The sequence below is a fragment of the Rhinoraja longicauda genome, chromosome 1 (assembly GCF_053455715.1).
Source record: "Rhinoraja longicauda isolate Sanriku21f chromosome 1, sRhiLon1.1, whole genome shotgun sequence".
Taxonomy (NCBI): Eukaryota; Metazoa; Chordata; class Chondrichthyes; order Rajiformes; family Arhynchobatidae; genus Rhinoraja; species Rhinoraja longicauda.
Window position 1 is genome coordinate 67,760,196 of NC_135953.1, and position 18,224 is coordinate 67,778,419.

General features: G+C 40.6%; 1 protein-coding gene across 1 annotated transcript in view; it reads right to left on the reverse strand.

Moving 5' to 3' along the window:
- Positions 1-18,224, reverse strand: part of LOC144593636 (putative methyltransferase NSUN7) — a 54,249-nt gene that overhangs the window by 17,725 nt on the left and 18,300 nt on the right. The window contains exons 4-8 of the mRNA XM_078399512.1: positions 8,077-8,207; positions 5,916-6,068; positions 4,834-5,017; positions 4,470-4,680; positions 1,370-1,513 (exon numbers count right to left, since the gene is read on the reverse strand). Of these exons, the coding sequence (XP_078255638.1) occupies positions 1,370-1,513; positions 4,470-4,680; positions 4,834-5,017; positions 5,916-6,068; positions 8,077-8,207 (823 nt within the window). The remainder of the gene's footprint in view (positions 1-1,369; positions 1,514-4,469; positions 4,681-4,833; positions 5,018-5,915; positions 6,069-8,076; positions 8,208-18,224) is intronic.

Here is an 18,224-nt window from a genome sequence, read left to right on the forward strand (position 1 = left end):
TGACATGCATAAACAGACACTTCACAGTTCTCACAGTTTGGCAATTCTTTGCACAGGTAGGTGTGATGTTCCCAGATAATATCACCATTGTCCCGGAAGCTACCTTGTTACTTTCTTCAAGTTTATGCAATTGTGGAGTTATGAGAACATTTATTGGATAAGATTGGATTTGGTCAATTGGTTCTCACATTTCTTTCTTAGGCCTTAATCTGATCTCTAGGTTAAATCCTCTTCAGCATTTGCTGTTAATTGACATGTTCGACATTATGTGCAAAACCAAAACCAGTTTACTGGTTTCAGCCCAATGTTCTGCAAACGCTAATGCTTTTGTTATTATAAGCCTGTGGTGCATTGTGAAAACTGCAATTGCTGTTCCCAAGGTCTCACCTAGGTGTTCTACATTCAAGGCTAAATTAGTCTACTTCAATGTTATTTTCACCTGGTCCAATACACTTTTCAATTTACTTATCATGGCCTGTAAAAATTGCAGAACCATACTATCGTTATTTCTGCAACAACTTATATCCCTTCAATGGTCAAGCTTGAATCATCAGGTCCTGTTTTTCTCCTGTAGGCACTTAATATTGTATTTCACAGATACTACCAGGATATTAGTTTTAGTCTTAGAGCATCGTTCAAGGTTAATAGAAAGGACTGACAGTGCTGATGCTGATAAGAGCCCTTATTTATCTGCTGATTGCAAGTTTTTTTTTGGACAGCGATATTTTGAGAGTGTTTGGCATTTGGAGTGGTTGATAGATTTGGCCTTCCAGGAGGTGACCTCCCAGGAGTTGCCCAGGATGCACCGCGGGGAGGTATCTATCATGCATCCCAGATTCATACTAAAATGCTGAATCAAATCTTTTCCCTGGGGCAACTAAAATAATTTAGGATTTGGTTAGAACACAAGTACAAGGCTATACCTTGTTTCTGATAAAACATGTTTAGAAATGTCCTCAAAGCTACTATCTTTCTGCTTCAATAAATTCATTGGAAAGCAACCCATAATTTATACACCTAAAAAGGGGAGGAAGGTTGTTACCCTAATGGGGGAGGGTTTGTTGACCACAGTTTGGCAATTCTTTGCACAGAGGAAACTGGTGGCCATTATAATACTATAATTGCTGGCATGCAGCCATTTCAGCTCTCCGTGATATCTTTTCTCTGCCCAGGTTTGCAGTTAGTGCTGCTGCTGCTTAGCTGGCTGTATGTTTGTATGCAAGAATGATCTAAGGGGAATATTTCATCCTTTTTCCTTCTGCTTACCTATTCACCAAGATTGGAATAGGGAATTCGGTTAAATGAGGACTCCTACTTACTTCCTTGGAATTGGTAATTCAGTTAAAACATATATATTGGTTAACTTTACCTCCACGTTCATTTAATATAAATTCCACTGGATTGCTGACGCCTGATGCTGAACACTGAGGCACAAGCAGAATAACTTTAACCTTTTGTAAACGTGGATCTATAGGTTCAATGTCAATGAATCTCTGGGGTATCAGCTTTATGTCTGTAAAACAATCAGAGAAGATACCATTGAGGTGACTTTCACATGACCAAAGAAGTTACATTTTCTTTCTTTCGTGTAATATCCTGTACTGTGCAATAGCATGCAATTATTCTAGAAATTGAGCTTTTATCCAGTTTTAACAATTTCTCTCAAGAAAGAATACTGAAGCCGACAACTAGAATACTTGCTTTTACAGTAACCCAGCTATCAAATCCTCCCAAGAATAACATTATTTTGCTTTTTCCGCATTGCTCATTTGTCTCAAACTTAATTCCAATTATAGCAGTTCATTTTAGTTTTACCACCTCCACATAACTTTGCAAAAGTTTTTAACTGTAGGTTCCACTTTAAATATGAATTTACTGTCCGAGACTAATTATTTCAAATAGAGTTTTTACAGAAGCACAAGATTTCCTGCTGAAAACATTGACTTGGTTTGAACCTAGCCAGAGATCCAGCTTGTACCCAACAGCCTCAGAATTGTATGTTCAACATACTTCATTTTGACTGCAAATTTACAATCATCTTCTGCATATTTTCTCAATTGGAAAAGTGGTTAACATGAAATAAGTATTGCCAAAAAGGTTTTGGTGAAAATAGGCATTTTCGATCTGCATCCATGCAAGGATATTCTTGCCTTGGAGAAAGTACCACATGGGTATAGACCAGTTAGCCTTACATAGGTAGTGGGGAAGATGCTTGAGTCAATTATTAAAGATGTTATAGCAGCACATTGGGAAAGCAGTGACAGGATTGGTCAAAGTCAGAATGGATTTATGAAGGGGAATCATGCTTAACTAATCTTCTGGAATTTTTTGAAGATGTAACAAGTAGAATGGATAAGGGAGAGCCAGTGGATGTGGTGTATCTGGACTTTCAAAAAGCCTTTGACAAGGTCCCACACATGGTATTGGGGGTAGGGTATTGACATGGATAGAGAACTGGTTGGCAGACAGGAAGCAAAGAGTAGGAATTAACAGGTCCTTTTCAGAATGGCAAGCATTGACTAGTGGGGTGCCGCAAGGCTCGGTGCTGGGACCCCAGTTATTTACAATATATATTAACGATTTAGACGAGGGAAATAAACATGACATCTCCAAGTTTGCGGATGACACAAAGTTGGGTGGCAGTGTGAGCTGCGATGAGGATGCTATGAGGCTGCAGGGTGACTTGGATAGGTTGGGTGAATGGGCAGATGCAGTATAATGTGGATGAATGTGAGATTATCCACTTTGATGGCAAGAACTGGAAGGCAGATTATTATCTAAATGGTGTCAGATTAAGAAAAGGGGAGGTGCAACAAGACAGAAACATAGAAAATAGGTGCAGGGGGAGGCCATTTGGCCCTTTGAGCCAGCACCGCCATTCATTGTGATCATGGCTGATCCTCCACAATCAGTAATCTGTGCCTGCCTTCCCACATCCCTTGATTCCACTAGCCCCCAGGAGCTCTATCTTACTCTCTTTTAAATTCATCCAGTGAATTGGCCTCCACTGCCTTCTGTGGTAGAGAATTCCACAAATTCACAACTCTCTGGATGAAAACATTTCTTCTCACCTGTTTTAAATGGCCTCCCCTTTATTCTGAGACTGTGGCCCCTGGTTCTGGACTCCCCCAACATTGGGAACATTTTTCCTGCATCCAGCTTCTCCATTCCTTTCCAGACCTGGGTGTGCTTGTACATCAGTCACTGAAAGTAAGCATGCAGTGAAGAAAGCTAATGCATGTTGGCCTTCATTGCAAGAGGATTTGAGTTTAGGAGCAAGGAGGTCCTACTGCAGATGTACAGGGCCCTGGTGAGACTGCACCTGGAGTATTGTGTGCAGTTTTAGTCTCCTAATTTGAGGAAGGGCATTATTGCTATTGAGAGAGTGCAGCGTAGGTTCACCACGTTAATTCCCAGGATGGCGGGACTGACATATGATGAAAGAATGGGTTGACTGGGCTTGTATTCACTGGAATTTAGAAGGATGAGAGGGGATCTTATGGAAACATATAAAATTCTTGAAGAATTGGACATGCTAGATGCAGCAAAAATGTTCTTGATGTTGAGGGAGTCCAGAACTAGGGGTCACAGTTTAAGAATAAGGGGTAGGCCGTTTAGGATTGAGACGAGGAAAAATGTCTTCACCCAGAGAGCTGTGAATCTCTGTAATTCTCTGTCACGAAAGGCAGTGGAGACCAATTCATTGGATGTTTTCAAGAGTGAGTTAGATTTAGCCCTTAGGGCTTAAGGAATCAAGAGATATGGAGAAAAAGTAGGAATGGGGTATTGATTTTAGATGATCAGCCATGCTCATATTGAATGGCGGTGTTGGCTCAAAAGGTCGAATGGCCTACTCCTGCACCTCTTTTTCTACGTTTCTATGTTTCTAGGGTACGTTACATTTGATTCCTGGAAAGAGGTGCCAAGAATGAATAAAACTGTCTATAATTCCTGGAATTTCACTAAATTATGTCAGGTTTGGCAGGAGTAGTTTCCCTTATATGTGGAGCAAATAAAACAAGAGGACATGAACTTAAGTTAAGTGGCCATAAAAGAAGAAATAAGCGCAGGAATAAGCCACGGTCCCTTGAATTTGCTCCTCCAGTCAATAAGATCAAGGCCTCAGTTCAACCTTGCTGCCTTGATCCATGTCTCCCTTCTAGTGAGGTCAGAAATCTCAGACCAGGAGTGAGGGGTTGCACAATCTATCCCTGCTTCCATTCTAAAACTGAAAAGCAATAGTTAGTCTTTGCTTTACTTAATGATCTTAGACAATCAATGGCATCATTAGACAATCAATAAATGCCATTTTTCATTAAACTATTTATTTCAAGCCTTAAAATATTTTTCAATTGAAGCCGAAATATCTGCTGCAATTGAATTGGATTTTCATGGTTACATATAATGACCTTTGGTCTGTAAACTAAAGAGGATGCAAATAATGAAGAATTAACGAGTTAAACACATACTTTTACAGCCCATTTTCTCAAACAAGTTCCTTAGTTCATTTTGTTCTATTTCTGTCTTCACCCCACAAACATAGAGTTTTGATGAGTTCTGATTAATTAGAGTAGACATGTGGGCAATAGTCAGCCGTGAGCCTGCATTTGTAATAACAATATCGTCATCCATGTTCATTAAGACCTTTACAGAATGTGGGGCAAGACTTCGACCTTTATCCTAGAGAATAGAAATGGAAATAGGCCATCACTGTGATTTATATCAAAAAACAGGATAAATATGTTCATTTTCCAGTTCAAATATAGATTTAAAAATTAAGCAAATATTAAATTCTTTATTACTTTTTGATGCATCTTCAATTCTTCATCCTACCTGGATGATCATCTTGTGACTGGTAACAAGTTCCATGTCATAAAGCTTAGATGTTAGCTGAGTTGGAAAAAGTAACACATCTTGACAATGTCGATCCTCGCAAAAAGACAGACCCTCAAGTTCACCAGCACATTTCACCTTTGCAAAGCCATTGCTCTCCAACAAACTAGTAACATCTTCAACGCTGTCCAATCACAATACAAAATAGTCAGTATCAAAAGTTTATAAAGTCAAATGCACACCTATCTCTCAAAATATGGTTTAGTTTAGTTTATTGTCATATGTGCTGTGAAAAGCTTTCTTGTTGCGTGCTATCTCGCCAAGCAGAAAGACTAAACATGATTGCAATCAAGCCTTCCACTGTGTATAGATACAGACTAACAGGAATAATGTTTAGTGCACATAAAGTCCAGAAAAATCCGACCGTCTCCAGAGAGGTAGATGGTAGCTCAGAACCACTCTCGAGTTGGTGATGGGACAGTTCAGTTGCCTGATAACAATTGGGAAGAAACTGTCCCTGAATCTGCAGGTATGTGCTTTCACACATGTGTTTTCAGTACCTATTGCCTGATGGAGAAGGAAGAAGAGGGAGTGCCCAGGGACTCGTCCTTGATTATTCTGGTGGCCTCGCAAAGGCAGCGTGAAGTGTAGATGGAGTCAATGAAGGGAGGTTGGTTTGCGTGATGGTCTGAGCTGCGTCCATGATTCTCTGCAATTTCTAGGGGTCTTGAATGGATCCATTCCCACATCATGCTGTCATGCATACGATGCTTTCTATATGGGAGGCTATAGATATGATTTTATATTTGGGCATATGCAAGGAGGTCTTACCGCAAGGTTTATAATAACTATTACCTTATTGCATGTCAGACAAATCTTGGCACTCAGGGTGCCTCTGGAAAATTACCAATTACCATTCAGTAGTTATCTAATGACCATCAACTATCAGCACTTATTGCTACCATCAACATATTTTGATGGATAGCAGGGCAGCATGTATAGTCTATTAATTTACCATCAGTAAAACAAATTATATATCTTCACGTATAATAATATGTAAATATCATGTTATAATGAATTACCTGGTCTTTAATACATTTACCCAGGCATATAGTGGCAAAGAACAAGCTCTTTTTTCTTGATTTCTCACAGATTCAGGAAGAATTAAGTCAAGCGATACTGCATCATTTTTAATCCGACACCGAGCAAGTGCAGCAGCAAGTTTTGTTTTACAACTAGAAAAGGAAAGCATCAATATGTTCATTTAAAAATAAATATAAGAAAACTAGTTTTTCTCAAATTGATTATGATACATTAATTTACAGACATACGCAGCTCCTCCAGGTGCACATTAAGAGTTACTCACCTGCATCATTATTAAATTTAAATTTAATAACCTCAAATTCCATTCAATTTTTCCTTTCAAAATGAAAAATTACAGGTCACAGTAAGTCCCACATCCCAATGCTTCTATTTTCTTCACGTACCTTTTGAGCCTCTCCTATAATACTCCATCTCTTCATATGTATAATTTATGGATAATTTATGTTTTTGTATGTTTGTGAGAGTTATGTGCCTGTGATGCTGCTACACAAGACTATCATTGTACCTACATTTACCCCACACCTGTGCATATGACAATCAATTCAATTTGACCAGATTTTTTTCAACTTTAGTAAAGTGTTCCATGGAAAATAGAACCCCGCTTCCTTCATTTTGTAGGGTCAATTCCTTCCATAATATTTCTAGTTCACTAGTAAATCATCTCCAATGCTCATCCTTTCAATGTCCCTTGGAAAATCAGAAATTGCAGTATCTCCCTTTGACTCTCCTACCTTAACCATTAGGAGCTTCAAACATCTTTTCCAAGTGAAACTAAAAGTTAATATTCTGCATTTCTTGTTCACAATGCAAACTCCCCATTAATGGGGAGACTTAAAGAAAGTTGGTCAAATATTTACGAATCAGTCCAGTCATGCAACCCAATTTCCAGTTTCCCTGTGTACAAATATAATCTCTGTCCCTTTATCACATTGAAGACTTTGATCTCCCACACTTTCTAATACATCCAATACAAGTAGAAGAAACAGCATTTCAATTTTCAAGTAGACATGCTTAAGCCTTCAGGACTCAAGAGTTTAACAACTTTAGATACAATTCTGCCATTCACAAATACCCGCCTAATTTTATTTTACAGAATTAAAAATAAACCATAAGTCACATAATATATTACACATTATAAACATTACAAACAGTTCACATTATCAACTCAATCAAGATCATCAATGATCTTAATCTATGGTTAACTGCAAATAAAGTGTTTCTAACTGCCATTTTCAGAAAAATATAGCAATATTCAAAAGTTACACATTTTATACTTTACAAAACCAGCTTTTTGAAATCTCCCAGCAGAATTCTGTCCCCAATTTCATAATACCATATACAATGCAAAAAGAATAAATTTCATCTGTAGATTGTGGTTTTTGGGTTTTATATTAAAAAAAACAAAGTTGCATTTGACACAGCTAGAACTGTGCTCCATAAGCTGGCCACCTCCCTGAGTACTTTAGACATAGGGTTATTTGCTTGTCGCAACTGGATGCCCTTTTTCTGTCCAAGAAAAGTTATTGATGAACAAAGTTGAAAGAATATTCGTGGTTTCAACTTTTTTTCAGCAGTCAAGTGGTACAGCTGGTGGAGATGCTGCCTCACAGCTCAATTCTGACTTCCGGTGCTATCTGCTTACACATTTATTATGGGACTACGTGGAGTTTTTTCTGCATCCTCCATGGGGAGGTTGTTTTTGTGTGCTGGCGAGTGACAGAATCTGAGGAGAGTTGATTACAATATGGGGAGAATAAAATAGTTTAATGTAGTATTGGTGTAAATGAATGCTTGGTGGTCCAGGGCATGGAATTGGTCGGCTAAATGGTCTGTATCCATGCTATATCATTTTTATGACACTAAAAATCCACACTATTCTGTAGAATATTCAAATCAACAATACTGATTTAGGCAATCTTCAGGGAAGATATTTTTGAAATTCCCTTTTTGTGTAATTTAAAGAATAATGGCTACATATTCATAAGTAGCAACACAGCTCCTGCAGTGATAGAATCCCACACTATCCATTGTTTCACCCACACAGCGAGTCTCCTTACAATAAGCATAAAATGTAATATTTTATAATCCTGATTACCAATTCTGCAAAATAAAAACATTACCAATGTTCTGTTTACATACTTCCAAAGGCTCTTCTCTACTTCTCTAACTTCAGGTATTACAGCCTCTGTGTCAGAGATGTTTCGTGGCAGGAATTTACGATTTTGGTAATCATACAGCATAATAAGCACCAGACTCGTTGAATCAACAGACTGGGGGGAGAGGGGGAAGAAAAAGAACAAAACTTAATAGCAATTCATACTAAACAGAAATTAAACTAATATTTCATATGATTGTCTTCTAGCTAGTTAAATTCAACAGATATAATATTCAGCTATTGGGATGGTCATATGCCACAAAAATACACAAATTATATATACGTCTAAATGTTACAACTTTTGAAGCAATGATTGCTTTCCACACCCCTTGCGGAAAAAATCTGATATATTGGCAACCAAGTAACCAATTAGTGGAGAGATCTTTCTGTTATGACTGTCATCATAAATACTGGAATTGAGATCATATGGTTCTGTATGACCATCATCATGAAATCAATAACAAAGTTTGAAGTAAAATGAAAATGAGATGGCTGTGCAAAAAGATCAATGACAGAAGTGGCAAACTTACTTCAATATGTAATAAAAAAGAACTGCAGATGCCGGTTTATACCAAAGATGGACGCAAAATGCTGTAGAACTCAGTGGGTCAGGTAGCATCTCTGGAGAAAATGGATGGGTGACATTCTGACCTACTCATTTTCTTCAGAGATGCTAACTGACCCGCTGAGTTACTCCAACATTTTGTGTCAAACTTATTCCCATGTTTGTCACATGTTGTTAATGCAGCTGCGTAAAACTTTAGCTGGGCTACATTTGGAATATTTATTGTGTGCAGTTCTGATTAATACGTGGAGAGGATGCAGAAGAGGGTTACGAGTTAGTTGCCTGGTTTAGAGAGTATTGACTATAAGGAATGGTTGGATAAACTTGGATTATTTTCTCTGGAGTGTCAGCAACAATGGACCCTTCATTATCACCTCTTCCACAACCAACAATGCACCATGGTGGGCTTCACCTTTCCTTGGTCCCAGTTCTGATTTGTTCTGAAACCGAGTTACAGATTGCCGAGTTACAGATTGCACCAGCAAGATCAAAGTAGGTAGTCATTCAATTCAATGCACCAATCAACTAGTTGTAATATTAACCCTATGCATAAAGTTTGACTCTGATCGTCTGTGACAGAAATGGCAAGGTCTCACACAAATTATTCTGCAGAGTGCTCAGATGAACACTACAAAAGGATAGAAAAGCCTGATGGGTATGCACAATGAAACACATGGTGCAACAGCAGGCAACCAATAATTCAAGGTAATGTTAAGGAGCATGGAAGAGAGCACCAAACAGCACAGGAATTTGTACTTAACTTGAAACCTGCCCTCCCGAGCATTAAAGCAGTGAGCATACTTGCAGACCCAACCAGTGTGCCGCATCTGATGGCTGATGACTCATCTCCTCTTGCAGCACCACCCACCTCGTGTCTAGGTACTACAGTGGAAGCTTAGCATGGTGCAGTGCAAGCTAAGACTGCTGCCAGTGTTGAAAGGGCTCATAGGATGTCAGAAGATTTTAGTTAATCAAGGGTTTACAAGGATTGCTGGGATTCTGCCAAGAGCAGTAGCTAGAGCTCAGTGGACCATGAAACTGCAAATCTCTGGCATGATGACAACATTCTTACCGCTGTCTCATTGCATGTGCCCTTGCTATTGATGGGGCTCAGACTGCTCTGACTCCTGGCAAGAAAACAAAGGCTAAATCCTATTTAAAAAGTGGAGATACTGAATGTCATGAGAGTTGGGGTAAACAGTTTAGCTCATTAAGTCCGTTGGCACCATCCAATATGATTATGACGGAGCTGTGGCTAAACTCACCATAGATATATAGAAAGCAGGTGCAGGTGTAGGCCATTCGGCCCTTTGAGCCAGCACAGCCATTCAATGTGATCATGGCTGATCATCCACAAACAGTACCCCGTTCCTGCCTCCCCCCTATATCCCTTGATTCCACTAGCCCTAAGAGCTCTATCTAACTCTCTTTTGAAAACATCCAGTGAATCAGCCTCCACTGCCTTCTGAAGCAGAGAATTCCACAAATTCACAACTCTCTGGCTGAAAAAGTTTTTCCTTATCTCAGTTCTAAATGGCCTACCACTTATTCTTAAACTGTGTCTCCTGGTTCTGGACTCCCCCAACATCGGGAACATGTTTCCTGCATCTAGCGTGTCCAATCCTTTAATAATTTTATATGTTTCTATAAGATTCCCTCTCATCCTTCTAAATTCCAGTAAATACAAGCCCAGTCCCATTCTTTCATCGTATGACAGTCCCGCCATCCCGGGAATCAAGCTCGTGAACCTACGCTGCACTCCCTCAATAGCAAGAATGGCCTTCCTCAAATTAGGAGACCAAAACTGCACACAATACTCCAGGTGTGGTCTCACCAGGGCCCTGTACAACTGCAGAAGGACCTCTTTGATCCTATACTCAAATCCTCTTGTTATGAAGGCCAACATGCCATTAGCTTTCCTCACTGCCTGCTGTACCTGCATGCTTACTTGCAGTGACTGATGTACAAGGACATCCAGGTCTCATTGCACTTCCTCTTTTCCTAATCTGACAGCAATCAGATAATAATCTGCCTTCTTGCTCTTGCAACCAAAGTGGATAACCTCACATTTATCCACATTATACTGCATCTGCCACGCATCAGCCCACTCACCCAACCTATCTAAGTCACCCTGCATCCTCATAGCATCCGTTTCACAGTTCACACTGCCACCCAGCTTTGTGTCATCTGCAAATTTGTTTATGTTACTTTTAATCCCTTCATCTAAATCATTAATATATATTGTAAATTGCTGCAGTCCCAGCACTAAGCCTTGCGGCACCCCAACCTGCCATTCTGAAAGGGACCCATTAATTTCTACTCTTTGTTTCGTCTGCCAACCAATTTTCTATCCATGTCAATACCCGACCCCCAATACCATGTGCTCTTATTTTGCCCACTAATCTCCCGTGTGAGAACTTAAAGACTTTCTGAAAGTCCAGATACTCTACATCCACTGACTCTCCCTAATCCATTTTACTTGTTACATCCCCAAAAAATTCCAGAAGATTAGTCAAGCAATATTTCCCCTTCGTAAATCCATGCTGACTTGGACCGATAGTTACTGCTATCCAAATGCGCCCCTATTACATCTTTAATTGACTCCAGCACCTTCCTCACCACAAATGTCAGGCTAACTGGTCTATAATTCCCTGCTTTCTCTCTCCCTCCATTCTTAAAAAGTGGGATAACATTAGCGACCCTCCAATCCACAGGAACTGAACCAGTATCTATAGATCATTGGAAAATGATCACCAATTCTCAGTCTGAAGAAGGGTCTCGACACGAAACGTCGCCCATTCCTTCTCTCCTGAGATGCTGATTGACCTGCTGAGTTACTCCAGCATTTTGTGAATAAATACCTTCGTTTTGTACCAGCATCTGCAGTTATTTTCTTATACCAATGCATCCACGATTTCTAGAGCCTCCTCCTTGAGTACCCTGGGATGCATAATCGCCTTTTTTCAACATTCATTGATACCTTTGGTCATCCTCCAAGGCTTTGTGATGAGTTCTCCATTGAAAGTCCACTCCACTGGAGTGCGTGCTCAAAATTAAGAGGGCCAAAAAAAAGGCGCCAGATGGACAGGGACTAAGGGAATACTCAAGGGCAAATAATTAACAAATATATCCAAGTTGGAGTGCATTGACTGTTGTATTAGCATTTATTTTAGCATTATAGACAATAGACAATAGGTGCAGGAGTAGGCCATTCAGCCCTTCGAGCCAGCACCGCCATTCAATGCGATCATGGCTGATCACTCTCAATCAGTACCCCGTTCCTGCCTTCTCCCCATACCCCCTCACTCCGCTATCCTTAAGAGCTCTATCCAGCTCTCTCTTGAAAGCATCCAACGAACTGGCCTCCACTGCCTTCTGAGGCAGAGAATTCCACACCTTCACCACTCTCTGACTGAAAAAGTTCTTCCTCATCTCCGTTCTAAATGGCCTACCCCTTATTCTTAAACTGTGGCCCCTTGTTCTGGACTCCCCCAACATTGGGAATATGTTTCCTGTCTCTAATGTGTCCAATCCCCTAATTATCTTATATGTTTCAATAAGATCCCCCCTCATCTAAATTCCAGTGTATACAAGCCTAATTGCTCCAGCCTTTCAACATACGACAGTCCCGCCATTCCGGGAATTAACCTAGTGAACCTACGCTGCACGCCCTCAATCGCAAGAATATCCTTCCTCAAATCTGGAGACCAAAACTGCACACAGTACTCCAGGTGCGGTCTCACCAGGGCCCGGTACAACTGTAGAAGGACCTCTTTGCTCCTATACTCAACTCCTCTTGTTATGAAGGCCAACATTCCATTGACTTTCTTCACTGCCTGCTGTACCTGCATTGTGTCAAGTAGATACTGATCAGAGGCAAGGAAGGTGTGGGAGTGCTGGTATATGAAATAATAATTGTTGTTTGTTGTTGGTATAGTGTGACATGTGCTGAGATAGTGAAAAATGTTGTTTTCTGTGCGACCCAGGCAGATCAATCCATACGCGAGTACAACTGGTAGTGCAAGAGAATCAACAGAATGCAGAGTATAGCGTTGCAGCTACAGAGAAAGTGTAGATAAATAAAAGTGCCAGAATGAGGTAGATTGGAAGATCAAAAACAAATACTTCACAAATGAGGGGTCCGTCCTTCAAGAATCTAATAACCACAGAGAAGCAGCTGTTGGTAGGTGCATTTAAGCTTTTGAATCTTCTGCCCAACGGGTAAGAGGAAATGACAGAATCACCAGCACATGGGTGGTCCTTGATAATGTGGCTGCTTTCTAGGGCAGCATTGCAGAGTTAATGTGGGACAGGGTGGTAAGAGGGTAGCTTGCTGATGGACTGGGGTTTTTTGCAGCCCTGGACAGAGCATTTGCCAGACTAAGCTGTGATGCTTCCCAAAAAATACCTTTTTTGGTGCATCTGCAGAAATGGAAAAGAATCCTTGGGGAGATGCCAAATTTCCTTAGATTTCTAAGCAAATAGAGGCATTGCTGTACTTAGTCATATCGTTGAGGAACCAGGCCAAATCATTGGTAAATTTGTTACCAATTGTCAAATTGTTGATCATTGTACTCCATCTGCTTCCTGAAGTTGATGACAAGCTCCTTCGTTTTGCTGGCATTGAGGGAGATGTTGTTGCTTTCACACAATGCTACTATGCTCTTTATCTCATTTCTGTACTCGCTATCTTCTGTGCTTATTAACTGCATTCAGTGCTCTCAATGTGGCCTCCTTTACATCGGAGACACCAAGCATAGACTCGGCCACCGTTTCACTGAACACCTGCACTCGGTCCATCGAGGCCTGCGGGATCTTCCAATTGCTAACCATTTTAACTCCCCTTTCCCTACTGACCATTCTGTCCAGAGTCTCCTCCATCGCCAGAGATAGGCCACACAAAACTGGAGGAAGAGTACCTTATATTCTGCTTGGGTAGCTTAAAATGGTAAGAACGTTGAATTCACCAGTTTTAGGTAACTAACCTACAAACAATTCTCCCCCCACCCTCCCCCTCTCTTCCCTGTGCCCCACCTGGATTCAGAATTATTTCACCCTTCCCTCTGCCTTTCCAGCGATATTGCTTCCTGTGGCTTCATAATTCGCACTCCCTCTGTCCTTATCTCACACCTTTTGTCTTCTAATCTCCGTCTACCAGCATATCAAATGCCCCCTTCACCTGCAACAGCCTATCACTCACCAGGCTTTGTCCTGCCCCTTATCCCTTCCAGTTTTATCCCACCACCCACCACAATCAGTCTGAAGGAGGGTCCCAACCCAAATCGTCATCTATCCAGAGATGCTGCATGAATTTGCTGGCTTTACCTTGCACTAAACATTATCCCCTGGTCATGTATCTATACACTAATGGCTCGATTGTAATCATGTATTGTCATTCTGCTAAATGGATAGCACACAAAGGCTTTTTACTGTACCTCGGTATACGTGACAATAAACTAAACAGAACCCTCTGCCTCCAGACCCATTTCTCTGGCAAGGAGTCCTTGCACCCCCTAAGTGATAACTCCCCCTCCAGCACACCTCCTCCTAGATTCCCCCTACCAGCCATCTACTTTCTCTTGACCTGTTCATCTCCAACTGCTACCACATCAACTCTCTCGACTTCTAAACCTCCCCTAACCCACTCCAATTTTACCTTCTCTGAACAAACAGCCCTCCACTCACTTAGTAATAATCAAAATGAGTCTGAGGAAGGTACTCGACCCAAACCGTTGTCCGTTCATTTCCCCCTTCAGATGCTGCCCAACACACGGAGTTCCTACAGCATTTTTATTTGTTCAAGAATTCAGCATCTGCAGTTCTTGTCTGAAGAAGGGTCTCGACCCGAAACGTCACCCATTCCTTCTCTCCCGAGATGCTGCCTGACCTGCTGAGTTACTTCAGCATTTTGTGAATAAATACCTTCGATTTGTACCAGCATCTGCAGTTATTTTCTTATACTGCAGTTCTTGTACCTCCATTTGGCTATGCCATCTGATCGCTCTCCCTGCTGCTTTAGCAAGGTATAGACATGGAAGTTCAGACCATGATGTGTGTTCATTGCAGCTAGTTGGTTGTTATCTACGAGGGGAAGATTGAACTTTATTGCCTTCCATCACAGCGAGGAATGTGGAATCCACTGTGGTGGATGTTTATGTTAACTTTTATGTGTTTGTGGGTCTTGTTGCTTTTCATTTAGTATGGCTGTATGGTAACTCAAATTTCACTGTACCTTAACTGGAACATGTGACAATAAACTGACCTTGAAACCTTGAACTGCCGGCATGTTTAGGCCTGTTAACTTGGTTTCCCTTCCAGTGTATCTGACTGAACACTTTCAGATTTTCAGAATTTGCTCTATATTAATCGACATGTACCTCTAGTGACGTAACTGACTATTTATTTCTTGGCAAATTGTAGTCCTCTTCTTTTTTGGTACAGTACCGATTGAGTTAAACAAATTTATTTAAAGAAAACAGAGTTGAAGAGATGTGCATTTAAACAATTGTCAAATGAGCTGGAATGGGCATTGAGTTTAATGCTTGTTCACTGTGAGAAGGTCAGGGTATTTCAGCCCTGTTGGTACAGTGGCTGGATTAATAGTTTGAAACTGTTGCTAAAGATTTCCAATAACATTTCACTGTGTGGGAGATGAAAATGGCTAACTGACAATAATAAACCTTAGGTCATAATTCCATCATATTAAGATTCTAGGCTGGAGAAAGAAAATTTGATCAATAACATTCATTGTCTTAGGAATTATACTTGGCAGCCTTCAAAATTGCTGCTGCATTTTTATTTTACTTCTGAGATTAAATTCCATATGAAAATAATTGGAATAAAACCTGCCGCCATCTTGAAGGATTGGCACCTTTGGAGGCACTCTGGGGTTTTCAGGGTCAACTGCTAGAGGCACCCGGAGGCAGAACAATGGCTGCTGGAGACGGGTCGAGGTGTCAGCGGAGGAGGCTGCTGGAGGCCCTGCAGTAGCCATGGGATCGCATGGACCAGGGGAAGCTAGAAGCCCCCCAAAGTTGAGCTTGCAGATCAGACATGGCCTGCAGTAGTGGAGGACATCAACAGCATCATCAAGCTAGACTGACACCTGCAACACCGATCCAATGCCACCACCAGGACAACAGGCTTTTGAGGCCAAGATAAGAATCTATACTTTTAAGAATTTGAAACTTCCAAGGTACAAGTTGGTGCCAGAAACATGACGATTCTTTGTGTACTGCCTCAGCGAAGTCTACTATTCTTACACTACAATTGTACTTGTGTAGTTATGCATGATTGCCCTCATGAATAGTTTGATTCTACAGGATTGTATGGGAAATAAATTCACCATTTCTAGGTACATGTGATAAAGTGTCATTGACTATTAGATGAAAGAACTCAATGTCTAATCTATTGTTTGGAATTGACCCAAAGGTTCATTTTAAAAAAAAATCAATTTTGCAGATCAGGGAACATTTTACCAAATATCAGCATTGTAAAATTTCAAAAAATGTTTTCTTATTAGCTTTGGACTCTTTATTTGCAATCTACATGCATTAATATTCCATTGGTAAATGATCAAAATATTTGTATAAGCTTTAAACATTTTTCAACAGGTGTACATGGTGACAGGGAGAAATGTATGAAAGAAACCTTTGTGTTCAAGTTTAAAAACCCTGTATCCATCTATCTCCGCAACAAAGTTCACTTCTCTTTGCCACACCTACAACAACATGCCCAAACTTGTTCTGTTTATGATCATAAACAAAATAGTTTTCTGCATTGGTTAAAACAGATGAACAGAACATTTAGAATTTTCCAGTTCTAAACCCTTCGTATGATATTGATATAACTAACATATCATCCATGAAATTGCGATCAGTCAGTCTAGAACCTAGATTAGAATCCTAATGGATTTATCTAAATCATCACTAGTTTTGGATTAGGGATGGGAAGGGAGGAGAGTTAAATGGTCGTAAAATTGAACATTAACCCAAAATGATGTTTTTGGGCAATTCATTAAAAGCCTTACAAGGAAAAATACATCTATCCATGTTCTACAGCGATGCTGCCTGACCCGCTGAGTTACTCCACCACTTTGTCTTTTTTTGTAAAACGGTATCTGCAGTTCCTTGTTTCTATAAAATACATAAATTTGATTAATGATTGAAGTAGGAAGCAAGAGAGTTGGGAATGAATGAATAAAATGTCATTTTAAAATGGAGACAGAAAAACAGTCTGCCAGGAAAACCAACGCGTTCATCAATGATAAGAGGGATAGATCTAAATTATTTGTGTCAAGAAAAATCACTGCGTGACATTGTTAATTTAGCACAATAGAATTAAAAATGGACATTTTCAAGTCATTTTACATTATTCTGAAAATTCAAAGAGGCACGTCCTCTGCAGGAGCATTGTTGATATTAGAACATGTTGATCCATCATTAGGCACTTTGCCAAAATAATTATATTTTAATGGAACTGCCACCACTTCAGGCTGGGACCCACGTTAAGCAAGCTCCATCACTTATCCTCCATCTTCAGGCCACCTCCTCCTCCAGCACACACCAAATCCCTCAAAACAACTCTCATATCATACAACTTATTTGTGCTCCCTTGCCTTATTTGCCCCTCTGAAATGCATTTGCGTAATATTTCCATTGACTTCTATTTTCTTTTCTTTTGCCTACCCAAACAATCCACTGATATCTTACACCTTACAACCTTTTCCTTCTCCCTCACTAAACAGTATTTCCAGGTGAGACAAAAGTTCACCTGTACCTCCTCCAACCTCATCTATTGCATCCGCTGCTCTAGATGTCAACTTATTTACATCGGCGAAACCAAGCGCAGGCTCGGCGATCGCTTCGCTGAACACCTTGCGCTCGGTCCGCATTGACCAAACTGATCTCCTGGTGGCCGAGCACTTCAACTCCCCCTCCCATTCTGACCTTTCTGTCATGGGCCTCCTCCAGTGCCATAGTGAGGCCCACCGGAAATTGGAGGAACAGCACCTCATATTTCGCCTGGGCAGTTTGCAGCCCAGTGGTATGAACATCGACTTCTCCAACTTTAGATAGTACCTCTGTCCCTCTCTTCCCCTCCTCCTTCCCAGATCTCCCTCTATCTTCCTGTCTCCACCTATATCCTTCCTTTGTCCCGCCCCCCTGACATCAGTCTGAAGAAGGGTCTCGACCCGAAACGTCACCCATTCCTTCTCACGAGATGCTGCCTAACCTGCTGAGTTACTCCAGCATTTTGTGAATAAATACCTTCGATTTGTACCAGCATCTGTAGTCATTTTCTTATACTATCTATTTTAGTATCATCTGCAAACGTCATTGAGCCATAAAAAGCAACAGAACCTAGTAAAGAGCCCTACAGAGTCGCTCAGCGAAACACTGTAACTCGAAACATTAACCGTTGCTTTCTGCTACTGACCCAATTGTGGACTCACTTCCCCTTGGATCCCTTTGGCTTTTCAGATCTGTTTGCCATTTAGGACTTTGACATCTAACCTAACATTACGTCAACCTCACTGCATAATGTGCCATGTTATTCAAATTCAAT